General features: G+C 44.6%; 1 protein-coding gene across 1 annotated transcript; it reads left to right on the top strand.

Annotated features, from left to right (window-relative positions):
* Positions 1-18902: 18902 nt before the first annotated feature.
* Positions 18903-22059, top strand: LOC137381028 (probable G-protein coupled receptor 139). The gene is made up of 2 exons (XM_068053421.1): positions 18903-18972; positions 21122-22059. The coding sequence occupies exons 1-2, from the start codon at positions 18903-18905 to the stop codon at positions 22057-22059; spliced, it is 1008 nt and encodes a 335-aa protein (XP_067909522.1).
* The last annotated feature ends 679 nt before the right edge of the window (positions 22060-22738 follow it).

Genomic DNA, 22738 nt, shown 5'->3' with positions numbered 1-22738 from the left:
TTGTCAAAGACAACAAATGATGAGCTTTCCAGCAGAGCCCACATCACATGAAAGAATAAAAGACAATCTTCTCTCTGCTATTTCACTGTAGATATTTACCTGTTTATTTTACTGCGGTTAATGCCTCTGGGAAAATTAGAATTTTGCCAACTCCTTACTCCTTTCCTCTAGTTCACCTCTGACCGGAGACTCATATTCCACATTCGTTCACTATCAACTGCTCCAAATACCTGCTTCCATGTCCAACCCTCGTCAAGTCCAGCTCGCCAACATCTTCAGCCTAACTGACCTGCATTGGATCCCAGTTCTCTAAGTACTTCAATTTATAATTCTTCCCATGGATTAAATATTTTCCATGTCCTCACCACTCCTCATCTCCAGTCACTGCTCCAAACATGCAGCAAATCCATCCGTGATCTTACCATACCTCTGTCATTGGTAACTTTCAGTGGAACTGCCCCCGCCTGGTTCCAATATTACGGATCTGATTGTAACCAGAGCATCTCCAGCCATGGCCTCTCTTCCCACACTAGCACTATTACCTCTGGAATCAATCCATTCTTGCTCCCTCCTCTTCCGCATCTACACACTGCCCGCTGGCGACAATATCTACAGATATGGGGTTCGCTTCCACATGGGTGCTGACAACCCCCATTTCCAGCTCTCCATCGTCTCTCTCGACCCTCCACTGCCTCTGTTTTATCAGACTCTAGCAGTCTGTTTCCCATGAGCCTCAATTTCCTCCAATTATACATGGGGCAGAGCGAAGCATCCACCTTTGGCTCTACCACAAACTCCAAACCCTTTCCATTGATTCCATCGTCATTCTTAGCTGTTGCATCAGGCTGAATATGATGTTGTGTAAAATACGATCCCTATTCATCCCTGACCTGAGCTTCTGACTTCATATTTGATTCAGCAGAATTGACGCCACTTTCACCCCCCGAACATTTTTGTCCTCTGCCCCTGCCTCAGCACATTAGGCACTGAAAACGCTCAATCACTCATCTGTGTAGGATTTGGCTGTATGTCCAGCTCATCCATGACTGGTAGAGGCTGGGCTGCATTGAGGGCAGTCTCAGTGACAGCATTCTCCCTGGAGTACAGTTCTAGGTAGTGCTCAACCCAGCGGTCCATCTGTTTGCGTTGGTCAGTGATTATGTCCCCCGATTTAGATTTGAGGGGGGTGATCTTCTTGATGGTTGGTCCAAGAGCTCTCTTCATGCCGTCATACATTCCTCTGATGTTTCCGGTGTCTGAGGCCAGCTGAATATGACTGCATAGGTGTTGCCAGTAGTCGTTTGCGCAACGCCTAGCTGTTCTTTGTGCAGTACTTCTGGCTGCTTTAAGTGCTGCGGATGTTAAATCGCTGGGGGCTTTCTTGTAGGATTATTAGATTACTACAATCGACTAACCAGTGTACTAATTGTTAAAATCTAGATATCATAAACTAACAATTGATTTTTTGTTATAAACTAACATTTAGCTTTATTAGAACCCTTCCTTGTAGTCTGGTAAAGTGGGGAAACTTGAGAAATAGGGCACAGTAGAGACAAGATATCAAGTTATAGGGATTCTGGGAGATTATGTCATGTTTTGAAATGCTTATTTGCAAAAGGGTGAGACCATGAGAGCAGACAGTGGAAACAGCATCGATCTAGATTTGTCTCTTACTCAGATAAGGAAACTAGAAATGTAAGAGCATTGGGTAAAGTAATCAACACAACACTTGTGAAAATTGGAACGTTTAGCAACCATCAGATCATGATCCTTGGTTGGTTAAAAAAGACATCCTTTAATACAAAACTAGTCACTGATTTGCAGAGGGGATAGTTAACTGGAAAGCTGCCAGGATAAAAGAAGTCCTGTCTTTGACACTGTACGGCAGAGAATTTGAGAACAACAGGAGACCAGAGAAAGCTAGACTTACCAAAAACTTGAAGACCAAACGCTGCAAGAAAAAGAGTTATGCGCTCTGTTTTCCAGTCTCAAATATGGGTAGGATCTGTGTTAGACTGTTAATTATTGCCTGAGCTTGTGACTATGGTTTATCTTAAAACTGAACTAACTTGTCTTTGCCTTTATCTCAATTAAGTCGATTCACAACAAGCTTTGTGCTGCCAAATCTGTTTTCACCTTAGCAGGGGGTTATCAACCACCATCTTCTCGAATCTTACATTCTGAGACTTGGCACATTCCAAACACTTTTGGGAAGAATGGAAGGATCTCTGGATCGCGAGACTGGCCAACACAGGTTTTGAGAGGGAACCCGCTTTAGGAGGGTGTGGCGACCTTAATGTACCCAAAGGCATTTACACGAGAATATGTAATGCAAATTAATAAAGTCATGTCTTATAAAGATGTTAAATGGGTCTTCGAGGAGAAATACGAAGAAGTTATAGCGTTGATTAAAGATAAGACAAATAAGCAAAAGTTCAAGATGGACAAGACAAAAAACAAACCTTCTTTCTTACAGGATTTACAGTAATTTGGGGAGGTATGGCGTAGTGGTAATCTCACTGAACTAGTAATCCAGAGCTCAGGCTAATGCTCATGGGCCATGGGTTCGAATCCCAAGGCAGATGGTGAAATTTGAATTCAATTCATAAACCTGGAATTAAAAAGAAATTAGTGTAATGGTGACCATGAACCATTTTTGAGTGATGTTAAAACTCATTTCGTGCACGGATGTCCCTTTAGGGAAAGAAATCTGCTACTCTTACCTTGTCTGGCCTACATTATATTTATTCGTTTGTGGGATGTGAGCATCATTGGCTCGGCTAGCATTTATTTCACATCCCTAATTGCTCTTGCACTGAGTCATTAGATAGGCAATTTTAAAGAGCACTTAAGTGGCGACCATATTGCTGTGGATCAGGAGACACATGTAGGCCAGACCAGGATATTTTCTTCTCTAGTGGACATCACTAAAAACAAAACAAAGTAATTCATGACAACGCTACTTAATCGTACACGTCATCAGGATGCGCCGCGGTGCGCACATGCGCAGACGGTCTCATGCCCCCTGCGCATGCGCAGCGGTCTGGCTTACCAGGACCGCATTGCGCAGACGACGCGGTACGCGCATGCGCACACAGTCTCTTCATCTCTGCGCATGCGCTGCGGTACTACCTGCCATCACTGTTGTGCGCATGCGCAGTTGACGTCATCGCGTTATTTTGTCTTCCTCGCCGACGCGCCAGTTTGTCCTCTGCGCATGCGTCAAAGCTTCGGCGCGACATTTTGAAAGCGGAAGGAGGGGAGGTTTCGTCAGGCATTTTCTCGCATTTTATCTGAATTATTTATTCGTTTTGGAGACGTGCTTCATTTTTATTTGACACAGGAGATTGTTCCAAGGTAAGTTGCTCTGCCTTTGTAAGTTGCTCTGAAAACATTTCCATTGTCTGGGCCACCGCATGTTCTCCAGTCCATGTTGTGAGTTGCTCTGAAAACATTTCCATTGTCTGGGCCACCGCATGTTCTCCAGTCCCTGTTGTGAGTTGCTCGGAAAACATTTCCATTGTCTGGGCCACCGCATGTAGCAGGATGAAGGCACAGTGACTGTGATTTCTGGCGCCAAACAGTACACACTGTAGATCCATGATGGCCCGGCTACCTGCAGCTGCATCTTCTCCATTCAGACTTTGTTGCCTGGCAAACATGCTGTTGTTGTGCAGAGGCATCTGGGTCTGCCTTTGGACAGGCTCGCTTCCAATTGTCGCTGGCATGCATCTCAGACACCAACGATGACAGGCATGGCTGCTGCCATTGTGATTGCAGAGGAACAGGCAAGGCCCCTCAGCCACAATGAAAACTACCGCTTGCTTTCAGATCAATTGTACCAGCTACAACAGGCCGTTCTGCAGAGTGGAACGGCAGCATTCATGAGGAGACTGGACTGGCTGCGGAAACAGACTCTCCGCTGGCAGCCAGGACTGGCTGATGAGATGGAGCCATTTACTATGCCCAACAATTGCCCGGAAGCACCTTCGGATGGAGGTGGCCGCGTGCTGGACATCAGTCACGTGTCACAAACCCTGGATCCTGAGCGTCTCATCCCCTGGCCTAATGATCTGATGGACCATACATATGCCTGCCTGTTCAAATCTCCACTTACCCTACCTGCGGTACCCTCTCCTTGCTGCTCAGTTACACAGTCACCTGCTCCTACACCCATCAGGGCAGTGCTCATGGGCACACAGTTACCTGCTCCTACACCCATCAGGGCAGTGCTAATGGGCACACAGTTACCTGCTCCGACACCCATCAGGGCAGTGCTCATGGACACACAGCCACCTGTTTCCCCATCCGACGTTGAAACAACCATGCAGAGCCTTGTGAGACTCCGCAATTGCCAGTTGCTGCCTGTCAAGCAGAGAGGGCGTCCAAAGGGGTCAAGCACTTGTGGAACATCCAGCAAGAAGAGACTGAGCACTAAAAGAAACAAGCATGCCGTGTCCAGTGGTAGCAGAAATGTGAATGCTCTTGCTGTGAACGCAACTGGTGATAGTCGTAGGCAGGATTAAATGGGAATGGATGGAAAGACGCACGAGTAACATAACCACTGGCAGGGAACTGCTGGGCTAAATGGCCAGCTTTATGTTCATAGCCCAAAAGAAATGTGCTTCTTTTCCAGCACCCTCACATCATTCATGTTTTTCCTGAGAGCAGCATTGAACCATCACGAGATAGGGGCAGTAACATCATCCTGCCTCCTACAGCTGAGGTTGGTACTAAGTGATTCATTGGCGGTGTTATCAGTACATGCCTTTACCGCAGAACACAAAGCATGCTCAACAGTAATTTCATTGGAGGGAGGGAAGCTCTGACACTGATGTACTTTCCTTATTTTCTTTCATGTAAAACGTGCCCTTGAGAAAACAATCCTTGACACTTAAGGACGGCATTCAAGCAAAGGTGGCAGTGCGGGAGAGGACGCAAGGATGTGCTGATTCCTGCATCTGAGGTGGGTAATAAGTGCTTCATTGGCGACGTTATCAATTGGTGCCTTCACTGCAGAACTTAAAAAAGGTGTGCACAACAGTAATTTCAGTGGATAGAGGGAGGCAAGCTCTGACTCTGATTTGCTTTTCTTCTATGCATGTAAAACATGCCGTCGAGAAAACAATCCTTGAGACTTAAGGTCAGCATTCAAGCAACGAAGGCAACTGGATCATGCTGCGGAGCTCGTCACGATGTCGAAAGGAACATTGCATTTATGGATGAATTGGGAATGCACATTGGAATGCGCTTGGGGAACATTCACCAAGAATAGACTGAGCTCAGACTCTTGTGACTTTGCCTTCTTGACATGGAAAATACAGTAGTGGAATAGAGAGCCAAGCGTTTATTCACCACAAGCTCTCCAGGAACAATCTCTTTAGCTGTGCATAGCAGAGACTCGGCCTGTCTGTCTAACGGGAATGCTGGACACAACACTCATGTATCCATGCACAGCAGTTCCTCGGATACTTAATGAACTTAATAAAACTTTTCAATAATTAAACACAGAATTGTTGAGGTTTTGTTTTGCATGCTATTTCCCCGACTTTGCAACAGCACTTCAGATATTCAACTATAGTGGGGGTGGGGTAGGGGGAGGGGTGGGTGAAGAGGGGGAGGGGTGGGGAGAGCAGGGAGGGGTGGGGAGAGGAAGTATGCAAAATGCAGGGACCAAACAGTTGCAATGCCTGAAGAACTGTGGAGAAGTAGAGAAAGCAACTGGGTAGGGGAGAAAGCAACTGGATTGGGCATCCGCAGCTGGAGGGAACGGCTGAATGGAGAGGGCCGGAAGCGAGAGGCCTCAGAGAGCCGCGGGGAGCGAGCGTGTGAAGACCTTGGTGTCACCGGGTCCAGGCACTGGCCAGTAAGTCTTTTGCTGTTGTGTTTATGGCGCATGCACTGAAAAAGGCACTCCTCTTCCGTTCCGCTGCTCCCCTCCCATTCTCTCCCCTTCCTCCCTCTCCCCCCAGCTTTCTCCCTCCCCCCTTCCTTACCCCTCCCTCTCCCTCTTTCTCCCCCCCTTTCTCTCCCCCTCCCCCTCTTTCTCTCCCCCTCTCCCTCTTTCTCTCCCCCTCTCCCCCTTCCTCTTTCTCTCCCCCTCTCCCTCTTTCTCTCCCCCTCCCCCTCCCCCCTTTCTCTCCCCCTCCCCCTCTCCCTCTTTCTCACCCCCTCTCCCTCTTTCTCCCCCTCTCCCTCTTTCTCCCCCTCTCCCCCTCCCTCTTTCTCCCCTCCCTCTCCCTCTTTCTCACCTCCCCCTCCCTCTTTCTCCCCCTCTCCCTCTTTCGTCCCCCTCCCTCTCCCTCTTTCTCCCCTCTCCCTTTTTCTCCCCTCCCTCTTTCTCCCCCTCCCTCTCCCTCTTTCTCCCCCCTCCCCGTCCCTCTTTCCCCCTCCCTCTCCCTCTTTCTCCCCCCTCCCTCTCCTGCTTTCTCCCCCTCCCTCTCCCTCTTTCTACCCCTCCCCATCCCTCTCCCTCTTTCTCCCCCCTCCCTCTCCCTCTTTCTCCACCCCTCCCTCTCCCTCTTTCTCCCCCCTCCCCCTCCCTCTTTCTCCCCCCCTCCCTCTTCCTCTCCCTCCCCCCCCCCTCGCCCGCCGGCACCGCCATCGCTGGTCTCCCCGCGATGCTGTCCCCGGCCCCCGCGCTGCTCTCCCCGGCCCGCTCCACTCTCTCACTCCGGCCATTGAATTCAGCCACGTGTTTTTCAGGTTTCATCTCTGTGATTCTTTGAGCAGCGCCATCTTTCGTCCTGGCAGCTGCCACAGTCGCAAGTTGTGACGTTTTCGTGGCACATGCTGTATTTGCGCATGTGCCAAAACAGCGCCACCTACCGATCGCGTTGTCAACAATTGCAGTCTTAAAGATATGACAGCTCAGTATTTCATCCAGGACCTGTATTTAAATTTGTGACAGCTCAGTATTTTCTCAAGGCCCTGTGTTTACAGTTGTGACAGCTAAGTATTTTCTCACGGCCCTGTGTTTAAAGTTGTGACAGTTTAGTATTTCCCCCAGGACCCTTTTTTAAAGTTATGACAGCTCAGTATTTCATCCAAGACCTGTGTTTAAATTTGTGACAGCTCAGTATTTCATCCAAGACCTGTGTTTAAATTTGTGACAGCTCAGTATTTCATCCAGGACCTGTGTTTACAGTTGTGACATCTAAGTATTTCCTCCAGGCCCTGTGTTTAAAGTTGTGACAGTTCAGTATTTCCTCCAGGATCCTTGTTTAAAGTTATGACAGCTCAGTATTTCATCCAGGACCTGTGTTTAAATTTGTGACAGCTCAGTATTTCCTCCAGGTCTTGTGTTTACAGCTGTGACAGCTCAGTGTTTCCTCCAGGCCCTGTGTTTACAGTTGTGACAGTTCAGTATTTCCTCCAGGTCCTGTGTTTAAATTTGTGACAGCTCAGTATTTCCTCCATGTCCTGTGTTTAAATTTGTGACAGCTCAGTATTTCCTCCAGGTCCTGTGTTTAAATTTGTGACAGCTCAGTATTTCCTCCAGGTCCTGTGTTTAAATTTGTGACAGCTCAGTATTTCCTCCAGGTCCTGTGTTTAAATTTGTGACAGCTCAGTATTTCCTCCATGTCCTGTGTTTAAATTTGTGACAGCTCAGTATTTCCTCCATGTCCTGTGTTTAAATTTGTGACAGCTCAGTATTTCCTCCATGTCCTGTGTTTAAATTTGTGACAGCTCAGTATTTCCTCCAGGTCCTGTGTTTAAATTTGTGACAGTTCAGTATTTCCCCCAGTCCCTGTCTTTACAGTTGTGACAGTTCAGTATTTCCCCCAGTCCCAGTGTTTAAAGTTGTGACAGTTCAGTATTTCCCCCAGTCCCTATGTTTAAAGTTCTGACAGTTCAGTATTTCCCCCAGTCCCTGTGTTTACAGTTGTGACAGTTCAGTATTTCCCCCAGTCCCTGTGTTTAAAGTTGTGACAGCTCAGTATTTCCACCAGTCCCTGTGTTTACAGTTGTGACAGTTCAGTATTACACACAGTCCCTGTGTTTAAAGTTGTGACAGCTCAGTATTTCCCCAAGTCCCTGTATTTACAGTTGTGACAGTTCAGTATTTCCCCCAGTCCCTATGTTTAAAGTTGTGACAGCTCAGTATTTCCCCCAGTCCCTGTGTTTACAGTTGTGACAGCTCAGTATTTCCTCCAGGACCTATCTTCAAAGTTGTGACAGTTCAGTATTTCCCCCAGTCCCTGTGTTTACAGTTGTGACAGTTCAGTATTTCCCCCAGGGCCTACGTTTACAGTTGTCACAGCTCAGTATTTCCTCCAGGACCTATCTTTAAAGTTGTGACAATTCAGAGTTTCCCCCAGGCCCTGAGTCTATCAATCTGACTGTTCAGGAATTCCCCCAAGCCCGTTGTTTAATATTGTGACAGTTCTGAAGTGGCTTAGTGTCAATTTTCTGTGTTTTTAAAATTAATTTGATTCAAGTGACATGTGTGTCAGTGGCAAGGCCAACATCTATTACCCATCCCTAATTGCCCTTTGAGAGGGTGGTGGTGAGCCATGTTCTTGTACCACTGCACTCCATGGCGGGCAGGTACAGCCGCAGTGCTGTTAGGGAGGGTGTTCCAAATTTTTGACACAGTGACAGTGAAGGAAGTGCAATATAGTTCCAAGTGAGGATGGTGTGTGACTTCAGTTGTTGTGTGTGGCCATATTTTTCAGATTTTGATCTTTCTGATATTTTTTAACACGGTTAGATGTAAAATCTCTCCTCAAATCTGCCTGTCTCTCCCTGTCTCTCCCTCCATCTTTCTGCGCGTCGCTCCCTCCCTCTCTCTCTTTGTCTCTCTGAAGACTAAGATCGCATACGTCTTATGAATTACTCTCTTAATATATCCTATCGCCTTCAAAGATCACTGGTCGTGATCCTCCAGGTCCCTCAGTACCTGCACACGCTTGAGAAATATGACATAGTGCAATCAAACAATGTCAACATGGTTTCACGAAAGGGAAATCTCCTTTTAATCTTCTCTGCTCTAAGGAGAAGAAGCCCAGCTTCTCCAGTCCATCAGTGTAACTGTAATAATCTCATCCAGGAACCGGTCTAGTAAATCTCTTCTGTACATTCACCAAAGCCTCCATGTACTTCCTAAAGTGTGGTCCCAGAATTGGACACAACACCTCAGCTGGGGACAAACTATTATTTTATAAAGGATTCACATCACTTCCTTTTTCAAACAGAAATGCATTGGCAGTGATATTATTAAAGCCCTTAGGAAGACGGAGAAGGCCATTCGGCCCCTCAAACCTGTCCCGCCATTCACTCAGGTCTTGGCTGATTTGCTCCTTATCCACATTGAGCTGTCTCGGCTCCGTAAACATTAATAACCTTTCCTAACAAATCTCGACCGACAATCAGGAATTAATGTCACTGCCTGTTAATACTGGGGAATTCCTTCCCTAAACCTCTCCGCCTCTCGACCTCTCATACTTGCTTCAAGATGTTCCTTAAAACTAACCTCTTTGATCGAGCTTTTAATCTCAATTTATATGGGTTTGGTGTCAGATTTTGCTTTTTAATGGACCCTGTGCAGCACCTTTGGGACTTTTTATTTCTTGCCTTCTCCATCATCCGGTCTCTCTCTCTCCCTTTCTCCCCCTCACCCACCCCACTCTCTCTTTCTCCCCCTCACCCCCCCTCTCTTTCTCCCCCTTACCCTGTATCTCCCTCCCTCTCCTCCTCACCTCTAAGACAAGTATATCCTTCCTTCAGTACTGAGACCAGGACTGTACACAGTACTCCAGGTGTGGGCTCACCAAACCCTGTCCCATTACAGCAAGACTTCCTCACTCTTGTACTCTAACCTCCTTGCAATAAAGGCCAACACTCCACTTGCTGTACCTCCATGTTAACTTTCTGTTATTTGTGTACAAGGATACCCAAATCCCTCTGAATACCAACATTTAATAGTTTCTCACCATTTGAAAAATATTCTCTGTTTCTATTCTTTTGGCCAAAGTGAAGAACCTCACATTTCTCCACATGATATTCCAGCAGCCACTTTCTTGCCCACTCGCTTAACCCGTCCATCTGCCAATGCAGTATCTTTGTGCCCTCCTCACCGCTTACAGTACCACCTATCTTTGTATCATCAGCCCATATAATCCATTCATAGGCCGTGTTTGAGAGGGGAACTTTTGTCCTGACAAGTATTAAGATACAACTGGTTGATATTTTGTGCAGGATATTGATGTATATTTATTGGAGTTGTTAAGATGAAAGATCTTTAATAAGAGATTAGAGTGTGTCCTTAGTGTCCTCGCCCACCCTCACATCCAGAATTGGAAACACAAACAGACAGAGACACAAAGACAGCCAAGTAAACACAGACAGACTAACACGGCCAGATAAAAACACACACAGACACACACACAGACACACAAACACACACACACAGACACACACACAGACACACAGACACACACACAGACACACACACACAGACACACACACAGACACACACACACACAGACACACACACAGACACACACACACACACATACACACACACACACACACACACACACACACACACACACACACATAGAAATCCATACCCAGGCACATCCACTCCCACTGATCGAGAGAGAGAAAAACCCACACAGAGACACATATATTCACATTGACCAACTTAGACAGATAAACACAAATACTTCCTTCTGTTTAAATAATGTTTTTACAAACATCATAATCTCTCTTTTCTCCTTTTATATCTCACTCTCGGGTTTTAAACTTATTGTCAATCTGATTTCACAGGGACCAGGAGAATTTTTGCTTTCCTTTTCTTGCCTTTGGGGTCAGGGGTCATTGGTCAATCCCAGTGTCTGTACAGTCTGTGACCCCTGACCCAGCACTGTGACCCCGAGGGGGGTGGAGGGAGGAGGGAGAGAGTCAGTCCCAACCTCTTAAAGGGACCCCGCACTGCCAGAAATGCTCCTTCGGGTTAGAACTTCGAGGGAATCAGTAGGACTTTGAACAAGGATGGGAACAAAATGACATTGAATCTTTCAATATTAATTTATTCAGTGATGTTAATAAACAGCATATTATCTGTCAACCCCAAATTCACACAAATACTATTGTGAATTCGAATTAATAATTTTAAAGGAGAACTTGTTAATTACTTGCATTTCATTTGCTAAAAAATGACCAAGGCCTTGTTTAAATCAGGATGTAATATTAATAAAGACCTTAGGAAGACAGGAGGAGGCCGTTCGGCCCCTCGAGCACATCCCATCCCGAGGAGACATTCTATTCCTCGCCCTCTCCCTGACTGTGTGTGTGTGTCTCTCTCTCAGCCTGTCTCTCTCTCTATTCCTTTCCATCACAGGTATCTTTCTCTCCCTCACCCTGTCTCTCTCTATCCCCATCAGCCCATCTCTCTCTCTCTCTCTTTCCCTCACCCCGTCTATCCCTCTCTCTCTCTCTTTCCCTCACCCCGTCTATCTCTCTCCCTCTCTTTCCCTCACCCCGTCTATCTCTGTCTCTCTCAGAAGATGACTATAGAATCAAAGAGTAGTACAACACAGTAGGAGGTGATTCGATCCATTGAATCTGTGCTAGCTCCTTTGAAGAGCAGTCCACTTAGTGTCACTCTCCTGTTCTTCCCCAACACTTCATTCTTTTCCTGTTTCAGTTATTTATCCAATTCTCCTATTGAAAGATACTATTGAATCAATATCCATGGTACCATCAGACAGTGCATTTCAAACCCAAAGCGAGTATTGTTAAAAAGAAACGGTTTTCCTTCATGTTGCCTCTTTTTTTTTGCCAATCACCTTCAGTCTACGTTCTCTGGTTATTGATCCTTCAGCCATTGGAAACAGTTTCTCTTTGTTTACGCTATCCAAACTTTTCATGATTTTAAACACGTCTATTAAATCACTTTTTAAACTTCTCCACCATAAAGAGAACAACGCCTGCTTCTCCAGTCGATCAGCGTATCACCCCTAGAACCATGCTAGCAAAACTTTTCTGTACATTGACCGAAGCATCTATGACCTTCCTAATGTGTAGTGTCCAGAATTGGAGACAATACTCCAAACGAGGATAAACTATTATTTTATAAAGGATTAGCATCACTTCCTGACTTTTGTACTCAAGACCGCTGCATCCCCTATACCTTTTACATTAGTCTCAGTTATCAATGCACCAGTTAAGACCGGAATTGACCATGCTTCTGTTTATATTGTACGAACCCTGTCTCTGGTAAGAAAATGGTTAAAAAGTGAGTTAAAAAGGGTGAGATGCCTGTGGGCTTCCCCTGCATTTTTTTGTAAAGGGGGAGCTCCCACCATTTTATACACATTGGAGGAGCGCCCTCCATTTTAAATGTAGAGGGAGAGCTGTCATCATTTTGTACAGAGAGGGGGTGTTCCCTCCATTTTATACACAGAAGATAAGCTCCCTCCATTTTTTACACTGATGTAAAGCTCCCACCATTTTATACACAGATGGAGAGCTCCCACCATTTTCTACACAGAGGGTGAGCTGCATCCATTTGATATGCAGAGGGAGCTTGCTGCACTTTATATGTAGACAGGAAGAGTATGTGTCTCTGTCACTGGTCCCAGTACATCACCCCAGGATCCCCACACAGCCTGTCTCCCGTCCCCTTGATTCAAAAGTGTCTCAGGATAAACTGACACTTTCTACCTCTATGCTTCTGTCTCTATCCTTCACTATCTCTCTGCTCTCACTCCGTTTCTATCTCTGCCTATCTATCTGTTACTCTACCACTGTTCCTCTCTCTCTCCCTGCCTATCACTCTCTCTCACCATGTTGGTTATCATTAGGGGTCGAGTTAAATCATCGAGAAAATAAACACTTCACCTGTCTGTCCCGGAATAAATAGGAACATTTATGGCTATTTTATGTCTGTATTCAGGCAACATAGACAGCAAAGTATATTATATGATGGGATGCTGCACATCGATTTTCACTCATTTTGTCGGAAGAACAACTTAAAAAAACAATTATTCTCAGGTCTAGTCCTACTTAACTAAAGATTCGATCCGATAAGGAAAAGATTAAATATTCCACATAGGTTAGGATACATAGAATTCCAGTAAAACAGCACTAAAATCCCAGTGAATATTCCTGGAAAAATCAATGCTGCAAATGATTCCCACAGACTCTCACCTAGTCTGTGTCTTTAATCTCACCAAGTTCCCACTGATGGATGATCAGTCGTTCAGGAGGGATCTTCTTCCAATAGCTGACCCGGGTATCTGGACTGCAGTGTCAGATAAAGGAAAGGGAGCCCCTTTTATCCAGGACTGACCGTCACTCTTCCCTCGTGCACCATGTCACTGGGCTCAGTGTTCGGGTCTTTCCCTGCATGATCAATCACTGTGTGTGATCAATATCTTTTCCTATACCCACATCTCATTGCACACGACTCCGCACACACATTGCAATTGCTTCTACATTCCAAGCCTCACCCGTACATAATCTCTTGTAATTAAAGACTCATTTTTATGATCCATGTCCTGCCTTCTTGTAATTCCAGGCCTTTGGTCATTTACTGTTCATATCTTGTCTTCGATATGCAGCACACAGGATATTCCATAGCAATGTCAGTTAAATGTTTATTTGTACAAGTGAATTGGCCATTTAATATGTTTAACTTACTTAACCCTTGTGTTCCCACAAAGATCAAGCTAGCAAATTCAACAGTGGCCACTTTGACTTCATCCCATCGTGTGTTATACACATTCTCACAGGATAGCAGGTATAACTGTAGACATAGCATGCAGCCGAAAATTGATCAGATACATTGTCATTTCAGTCCACGTTTACAGTACACACAGGACCATACTGCCTCACATAGAGACAACATTTCACTGGGTCACCATTCTCACCAAATACAAAAGCATTCCACAATGCAAGACTCACAAATTCAACACAAGTTTCCTTTTCTGAGTCTCACTGGCCTGTTCTGATTCTCTGAGGCATTACTGATGCTTATCCTCCACATGAGCTGTCGTCCTAATCCCACGTGCCTGTCCTGCTCCCAAACCCGGAATCCACTGACATTAAGGCAAGTGACACAGGAGCGTCTCACTGACTGAGGCAGGTGAGTCTTGAGGCTGACCCGGTTACAGTGAGTGCGCCGGGTTAATCCGACATTCCAGGGACAGTTTAAATGGAGCTTTACTCCGTATCTAACCTGTCTGGTACCTTCTCTGAGTGTATTCGATGGGTCAGAGTAGACGTGGAGAAGTTATTCCTTCAACTACATATCCAAGTGTTTTTTAATGTGATGAGGTTTCTATCTCTACCAGCTTTTCAAGCTGTGAGTTCCAGTCCCCTACCTGGGTGAAAAAATTACCCCTCATCTCTCTTCTAATCTTTGTACCAATTCCTTTAAATCTATGCTCTATACTTATTGACTCCTCTGCAAAGGGAAATAGGTCCTCCCGATCCACCCTATCAAGACATATCATCATTTTGTTACACCTCAATTAAATCTCCCCTTCAGGCTGACAGCCTGTCCAGTCTTTCCTCAAAGCAAAAATTCTCCATTCCTGAAAACATCCTCTGTAAATCTCCTTTGTATCCTCTCTTGTACAATCACATCCTTATTGTAATGTGGTGACTACAACTGTATGCTGTGGTCTAACTAGAGCTTTATATAGTTCTAGCCTAACCTCCCTGCTCTTATATTCTGCACATCGGCCAATAAAGGAGACTTCAATCGACAATCCTGTGAGAAAAACTATCAGCAATTGTCACAGTGCAACACAAGTGTGATTTATTAAACTTTGACAGAACAAGGTTTGTCACTATGTCGTGTGAAGTGCATTGCACTGTTACTGACCTTTACTCCAGTCCCTCAATCCCACTTCATCTCTGGGAGATTGTTATAAGATTCACCCCATCCTTTCAAACATAAATTTTACCCACATCAAACCAGAGCAATTAGAAATTGTACACAGCTGCTGATAGCTAATAACAAGACTGAAGGTATTCGAATAACCAGCAAATGAATTCATCCTCCAAATCAGAAAAATATATATCTTTATTTATCTGAATCTCTATCTGTGTGAATGGAGTCAAATGTAGGCCAGGCCTCTCCCATAAAGACATTGCTCGACCATTTCACTTCTTATTAAACACAGAAAGCTTTCCATCTGTCTTGTCTCTATTTTACTCAAATTCTTTCACTGATATTAATGAGATGTTTCTTTCTCTCGAATTTGCGATGACCTCTCCTGTGACAGAGAATCCACTGACAAGAACATCAGGTGACATCTTTCTCTCCTGAAATCTGTGTTTCCTGTTTGTTCTTTGCTGTCTTGTAGCCAATTCCATCTGTTTCGCTGTATTCAATTCCATCTTTTATGATTTTAAGCACCTTGATCAAATCTCCTTTTAAGCTTTGCTCTAAGGAGAACAGCCCCAGCTTCTCGAGTATATCAGCGTGACTGTAATAATCTCATCCCCGGAACCGTTCTCATATATCACTTCCATACATTCACCAAAGCCTTCATGTCCTTCCGAAAGTGTGGTCCCAGAATTGGACATAATTCTCCAGCTGGGAACAAACTATTGTTTTATAAAGGTTTAGCATCACTTCCTGACTTTTACACTCGATACATGTTTATAAAGCTCAGTATCCCATCGGCTTTACTAACCCATCAGTAAAGAGACAAATTCTACCAGAACCATTGACCAGTTCCCTTAGACATGAATCCAAGAGTCATTCAAAGGCTGGCAGGAGGGTTTAGGGGAGTCCAGAGAGAACCCCGACCTGGTCATATTTTTTCAAACAGAAATCCATCAGTGCATTGGCACCAATGACCTGGAAGGAAGCTTCCTCCAGTTGGAACATTTGCAGCTGTAAATCAATGGATACAGAGTTCAAATCCATCACCACACGATCCTAGTGACTGCACACTGGAGATCTGCCTCTGAATTCTGTGCAGACATCTAGCGAGCTATTCAGCTGTGTGATCCATCCCACCTTTCTCTCAGTACTTCTCCACCTTGGCCTCGGCCTCGCCCTGTCATTCGCTGTGTCTTTCCATCTGTCAACACCTCTTTGTCCTTTTCTCCCTTGCTGTCATAAGAACATAAGAAATAGGAACAGGACTAGGCCATACGGCCCCTCAAGCTTGCTCTGTCATCACCGCTAAGACAAGTATATCCTTCCTTCACTACTGAGACCAGAACTGTACACAGTACTCCAGGTGTGGGCTCACCAAACCCTATACCATTGCAGCAAGACTTCCTCACTCCGGTACTCTAACCACCTTGCATTAAAGTCCAAAACTCCATTTACCATGCTAATTGATGCCTGTACCTGCAGGTTAACTTTCTGTGATTTGTGTACAAGGATAACCAAATCCCTCTGAGTACCAACATTTAATAGTTTCTCACCATTTGAAAATATGTACTGTGTTTCTATTCTTGCTTCTCCACATGATATTCCAGCTGCCACTTTCATGTCCACTCAAAACCCGTCCATTTTCCTTTGCAGCCTTTTTGTGTCCTCCTCACAACTTACTACCCCACCTAACGTTGCATCTCTTTGTTTCACCCCTTTCTCTCTCCGTCACTCCAATGCACAAATTAAGAGAGAATTTGACCATGTCTCTGTTTATATTATATTCGATCGCGGCGCTGGTATAAAAATAGTTAAAAAGTGTTTTAAAGTGAGTGAGGTTTCTGTGGGATCCCCCTCCATTTTATACATACAGGTGAAAAGCCTTCCATTTTATATGTAGAGGGGGAGCTCCTTCCATTTGTTATATAGAAAGGATCTCCCTCCATTTTATACATAGAAGGATATCTCCCTCCATTTTATACATCGAGGGGTAACTCCCTCCATTTTATACGCAGAAAGGGAGGTCCCTCCATTTTATACGTAGAGGTGGAGCTCCCTCCATTTTATACATAGATGGGGAGCTCCCTCTATTTGATATGCAGAGGGGGAGCGCCCTCCATTTTATACGTGGAGGGGAGCTCCCTCATTAATAATAAGTCAATTGTTAGTTTACAATAACTCGATTTTAACAATTAGTAATCTGGTTAGTAGCTTTCAGGGACCTAATAATCTTACACAGATGAGTGATTGATCCTTTTCAGTGCCTGATGGGCTGAGGCAGGGACAGAGGCCGGAGATGTTATGGAGGTGGAAGGAGGTGTCATTTCTGATGGAGACAACATCAGGTCAGAAGTTCATGTCAGGGATGAATGGGGAGCATATTTTACGCAACATCATATTTAGCCTGATACAACAGCTAGGAATGGTAATGGAATCAATGACAACGGTCTGGAGTTCGTGGTGAAACCAAAGGTGGAGGTTTCGTTCTAAACTAAGTTTAATTGGAGGAAATTGCATCTCATAGGAAACAGACTTTTACAGTCTGATAACACAGAGGAAGTGGAGGGTCAGGAGAGATGACGGAGAGCTGCAGTTGGGTGTTGTCAGCGGACATGTGGAAGCTCACTGCATATCTGTAGATTATGTCACCAGCAGGCAGTCTGTGGATGTGGTAGCGGAGGGAACAAGAATACAAATTTCCGGGATTCCAGAGGGAATAGTGCTGGTGTGGGAAGAGAGGCCTTTGCTGGAGATGCTCTGGTTACAATCCGATCAGTAATATTGGAAACTGGCGGGGCAGTCCCATTGAAAGATAAGGAGTGGTGAGGACATGGAAGAATTTTAACCCAATGATAAGAATTATAAATTTTAAATACTTAGAGGACTGGGATCCAATGCAGGTCAGTTAGGCTGAAGATGTTGGGTGAGATGGACTTGGCTAGGGTTGGTCATGGAAACAGGGATTTGGAGCAGTTGATAGTGAGGGAAAGTGAACTTTGGGTGTCTGGTCAGCAGTGAACTGGAGGAAAGGAGTCAGGAGTTTGTACAGTTCTAATTTTACTGGAACCATTAACCACTATAGAATAAACAGGGAAATATCTGCAGTGAAATAGCGGGTAGACGTTTGTCTTTTATTCTATCATGTGATGTGAGCTCCGCTGACAAGGTCAGCATTTGTTGCCCTTGACAACTTGCTGGGCCGTTTCAGAGAGCAGTTAAGAGTCAGCCACATTGCTCTGGGTCTGTAACCACATGCAGGCCAGACCGGGTAAGTATGGCTGATTTCCATCACAAAGTAATTACCGAGCCAAATGGGTTTTCACAGCAATCGATGATAGTCTCATGGCTCCATGACAGAGACTAGCTTTCAATTGCGGACCTTTGTTCATTAATTGAATTTAAGTTCCAGCAGCTGTCATGCTGGTATTTGAACCCCTGTCACCAGGCCATTGTGTTGGACCTCTGGATTACTATCCCAGTAATATTATCGCTACGCAACTGCCTCCCCAATGGACGTGTACAGTATCTGCCCCCAATATCAATATCTAGCCTGTAACTCTGAGCGTGGTATCGAATCAGAGACTTAAAGTTCACGTTTTAACTGGGAAAAGGCAGTAACAGAGTGAAACGGGATTGTTTTTGTCCCTGAATCCAGTGTCCACTGTAGACAGTTCAGTTACATTTACAATAGAAATGCCAGGAGTGAACGAGGTCAATACAACAATAGGGAAAATGTAAATGATGCCACTCATAATTGTCGCATGCGTTCAGTATGAGGACAGATTTCAGGTTTATTCCCGAGAGAGGACTTACTGAGAAAATGTCATTGACATTGGAATGGTTGTGTTTTATCCACCACATTATTTACCAGTGTCAAAGCTGCTGATGTAATGTGTTTGTTCAGGTGAGTGTAACTAATAGCAATGATCAGGGGTATAACCATGTCAGTGGAGACATATCCCCTGTATAAATCAGGACCCACTAGAATGGATCAGCTCAGAGTGTCTGCTGGAGCTGTGGATTCCAGGCTAACAGAACTCAGCTTCTCTCAGAAATGGGATATCCAGTAATGTATCAGATAGAACGCATTTATTATCCTGTACTTGCAGCAATTGGAGTTCCTGGTAAGTCTGTATCTCAGCTGTTAATGGTGTAAATCGATATTAGTTGCACTGCTGTGCTCGGTATTATTTCTCACTGTGTGTTTTACACAACCGCCTGTACTTGTCCAGCAGGTTACTGATGGAATCTTCTCATTGTCTTCTCTTTCAGTCTGACTGGAGCTGTATGATGTCTTTAATGACATTGGTTTAACTAACCCTGGCATTGTTGCTGCATTATTCTGTGAATTGAATGCCGTTGAATGTGATGTCTTTGTTAGGATCAAGAAGCAGACCATCAGGAGATTTTAACAGTTTCATGATGTGGATCTAACCAGTCCTGGAATTTTTTTGGGATGTGTTTTGCGATGCTTGATAATGAGATATCTCACGGTCTCAGTGTTACAATGTCCTCCATCCCTATTAATATGGAGCAATGTAACAGAGATTTCAATATATTTATTGGTTATCACTGTTATAAAATATTATTTCATTCTGTGTGTGTCTGACGCTGCTTCAGAAGTCTGGTTACCGAACTGAGTTTGCTGCTGACTCTTTCACATCTCCTTCTCTGCTTCACTGCGGACCCTTCACTGTCAATGGACTACATTGTAAAACTGAAAGTATTGATGTGATCTTTTATTGGTTTACACTCTATCAGTTGGAATCCAGAGTCTTTCCATTTATCTGTAGATTATCAGCGGCAGCGCTGATGTCGGTGTTTTATTAATTAAACAATCCCACATTCTAACAGTGTACTTTATAATTCCAGGAGAAGGAATTTCAATGATTGTGAGGTTTGTCTGGAAGAAACTTTCGATCCTGTTTATTCCATGTATTGTTGATGAAGTGAAGATTGTGGGTGAGCAGGTGGAGACTTGGGTGACCTGTGGACACATTGAATTATTCACAGAGGTTTCACCATTAAACAAACTGACTCTGAGAATAGAATCATTGAACACAGGGCTGGGGAACGGAACACAGGCACAGAATGTTAGGAATAAATTGTATGTGAAAAGCGGCTTTAAGGAACAGTTTGCAGGGTGTGAGCACATCGGAGAGATAGGGAGGGCGACTGAGAGAAGGAAGGAGAAAAGAAGCAGGGAGAACGAAACCGAGGGAAAGTGATAAGCAGAAGGAAAGAGAAAGAGAAAGAAGCAGCAGTGTGTTAATTTTACTGTTGGACTTGATCCTCAGTGTTTATTTCTGTCAGATATTTATTTTGTTTTGCAAAAAGTTCCGATTCCTTACTTACTGACTGAATAAACAGAATAGAATCAGTTCTTCACTGATGGTAATTCATTATTTAAATACTGCACTTTAAAAACTCTGTGACTGCTGAATTCAATAAAGAACGAGGCCGATATCAGAAATATATTTAAATTTATATTTAATTGCCTGTGCAAGTTAAATATATTTACTATATTGGACAACCAATGAACTGTTCTCCAACACCAATAACCGCAGGTATTACTGTTTAAATGTATTAATTGAGTTGTGTTACTGAGATCTCTAGCTGACATTTCCTCTAACACTCTACTGCAGTCTCTCCTTGTGAATCTCAGCCTGTCCTCTCAATGTATTGAATCCTCTGTCTCCTCATCCATTGCTTCATTTTATCCATTTTCCCAAACCATCTGCTCCTGTCTCCCCTCCATCTCCAACATGTTCTTTTCCTTCTCTCCCTCCCAATCTCACTCACTGTCTCATCCTCCAGTTGCCTCTTCGAAATAAATCCCAGGCCAGCTCACCGCAGCAGCTCTCAGTCTTTTCCCATGTTGTACCAGCCTCTGTCGGCTCTCTCAACCCACAGCAACAAACCATCGGCACCTTCCACTCTCCCCAAACCTGGAGACAAATTCCCATTTAACCCATTGGATTACATCTCTGTAAAACACCTTCTCATTTCCCCACTGTCACTGCATTCTCACTCAGTACTTCCAGTGGATCCAGTGTTGACTTTATTCACTTTCTGTCTCAATTTCCCAATTCATTCTTAATAATTGTGTTTTAAACATTTCACTGTGACAAAACACTGCCCAGGTCAGTGAATCAGTTTTAACTGTTCGATGCAGCAACAAAGCTGGAAATTTCAGCCCAGATCCTGTCAGACTGCTGCTTTGTCTCCAGGTCTGATCAGTAATTTCTCTGCTTCGTTTTCTCTCTCTTCCAGTTAACTTGGTGGCGATTGTGGTCTTGTCCCGAGGAAAGTGCGGACTCTCCAAATGTATCACTATCTACCTGGTGGGAATGGCAGTGTCTGATCTCCTGGTCGTTATCACTGATCCCATATTGAGTTGGATTGTTTTAATTTATATCCAGGATTCATTCCTGAGAATTACCCCCGTGTGTACTATCATTATCGTTCTGCTTTCTGCAGCCACTGTTGTTTCTGTCTGGCTCACAGTCGCTTTCAGCTTTGATCGATTTGTGGCCATTTGTTGTGAGAAGCTAAAAACAAAATATTGCACCAAGAAAACAGCGGCTGTGGTTGTAGGAACAGTGAGTGCTCTGGGCTGTTTAGAGTCTCTCACCTGGTACTTTATCTATAAACCAAAGTACATAATTGATAATGTTCCCATGGGTTGTACCATTAAGACCAGCTTCTTTACTTCCCCCCTCTGGGCCGCATTTGAATTGTTTCACTACATTTTAACTCCTTGTGTCCCGGTCTTTCTGATTTTTCTGCTCAATGTTCTGACGGTCAGACGTATTTTATTCTCCAGTAAAGTCCGCAAGGGATTCCGGGGCCACAGTAATGGAGAGAATCACAAAGACCCAGAGATGGATAATCGGAGAAAATCAATTATTTTACTCATCAGTATATCCGGCAGTTTTATACTGTTGTGGGTGAGCCGGATTGTGTATATCACTTATAGGCGAATGACACATATTCGGTATTTTTACTCCGACACTGACCCTGTCTTTATAACAGATCACACATCAAAGATGCTGCAGCTTCTCAGTTCCTGCACCAACACATGTATTTATGCTGTGACCCAGACTAAATTCCGACAGGAGCTGAAGAAGGCGGTGAAATACCCTCTCAATCTCATTGTTAAATTCGTGAAATCAGAGAAAGAACTGAAGGGTGTCAAACACTGGAACTAAATCACATTTCCACTGCAACGAGCCCGGAATTGAACTTAAATCTAATTCTGAGACTATATTTTATTGCTAATCAGACCTATTCTCCTGGGACCTGCTCTGCAGATGATTCATTAATTGTTTATCAAAAAGACAACCTGAAAAGCTCAGCTGGACTTGAACGAAGACCACTTGGACCCACAGTAAAACGGAGAAAGCAGCCAATCACAGTGATTAAGAAATGGAGAGAGAGGTCATCAACTGCAGCGAGACAGTGACACCAGCAGATGAGGATGGAGAGACAGGGCAGTGTATGCAGTGATACAGGGACACCAGCAGGTGGAGCTGGTGAGCTGGGACAGTAACTGCAGTGAGGCAGGAACCCCAGCAGATGGGGATGGTGAGCGGGTGGCAGTTTATGTAGTGACACAGGGACACGAGGAGATGGAGATGGTGAAAGGGGGCAGCAACTGCAGTGAGACAGGGTCGGAAACAGATGGAGATGGTGAGAGGGGGCAGTAGCTGCAGTGAGACAGTGTCACCAGCAGATGGAGATGGTGAGGGGCGACAGTAACTGCAATGTGACAGGGACACCAGTAGATGGAGATGGTGAGAGGGGCAGTAACTGCAGAGAAACAGGGCCACCAGCAGATGGAGATTTTGAGAGGGGTAGAAACAGCAGTCAGACAAAGATACGAGCAGA

This window comes from Heterodontus francisci, chromosome 21 (genome assembly GCF_036365525.1).
Source record: "Heterodontus francisci isolate sHetFra1 chromosome 21, sHetFra1.hap1, whole genome shotgun sequence".
Classification (NCBI taxonomy): Eukaryota; Metazoa; Chordata; class Chondrichthyes; order Heterodontiformes; family Heterodontidae; genus Heterodontus; species Heterodontus francisci.
Note: the sequence above shows the minus strand (reverse complement) of the source record. Positions and strands in the feature narration are given on the sequence as shown.

Coding starts and splice junctions, on each gene's coding strand:
- LOC137381028 (XM_068053421.1), top strand. CDS start 18,903: ATGGGATATCCAGTAATGTATCAGATAGAACGCATTTATTATCCTGTA. Junction 18,973..21,121: donor TGCAGCAATTGGAGTTCCTG/GTAAGTCTGTAT, acceptor TCTCTCTTCCAG/TTAACTTGGTGGCGATTGTG.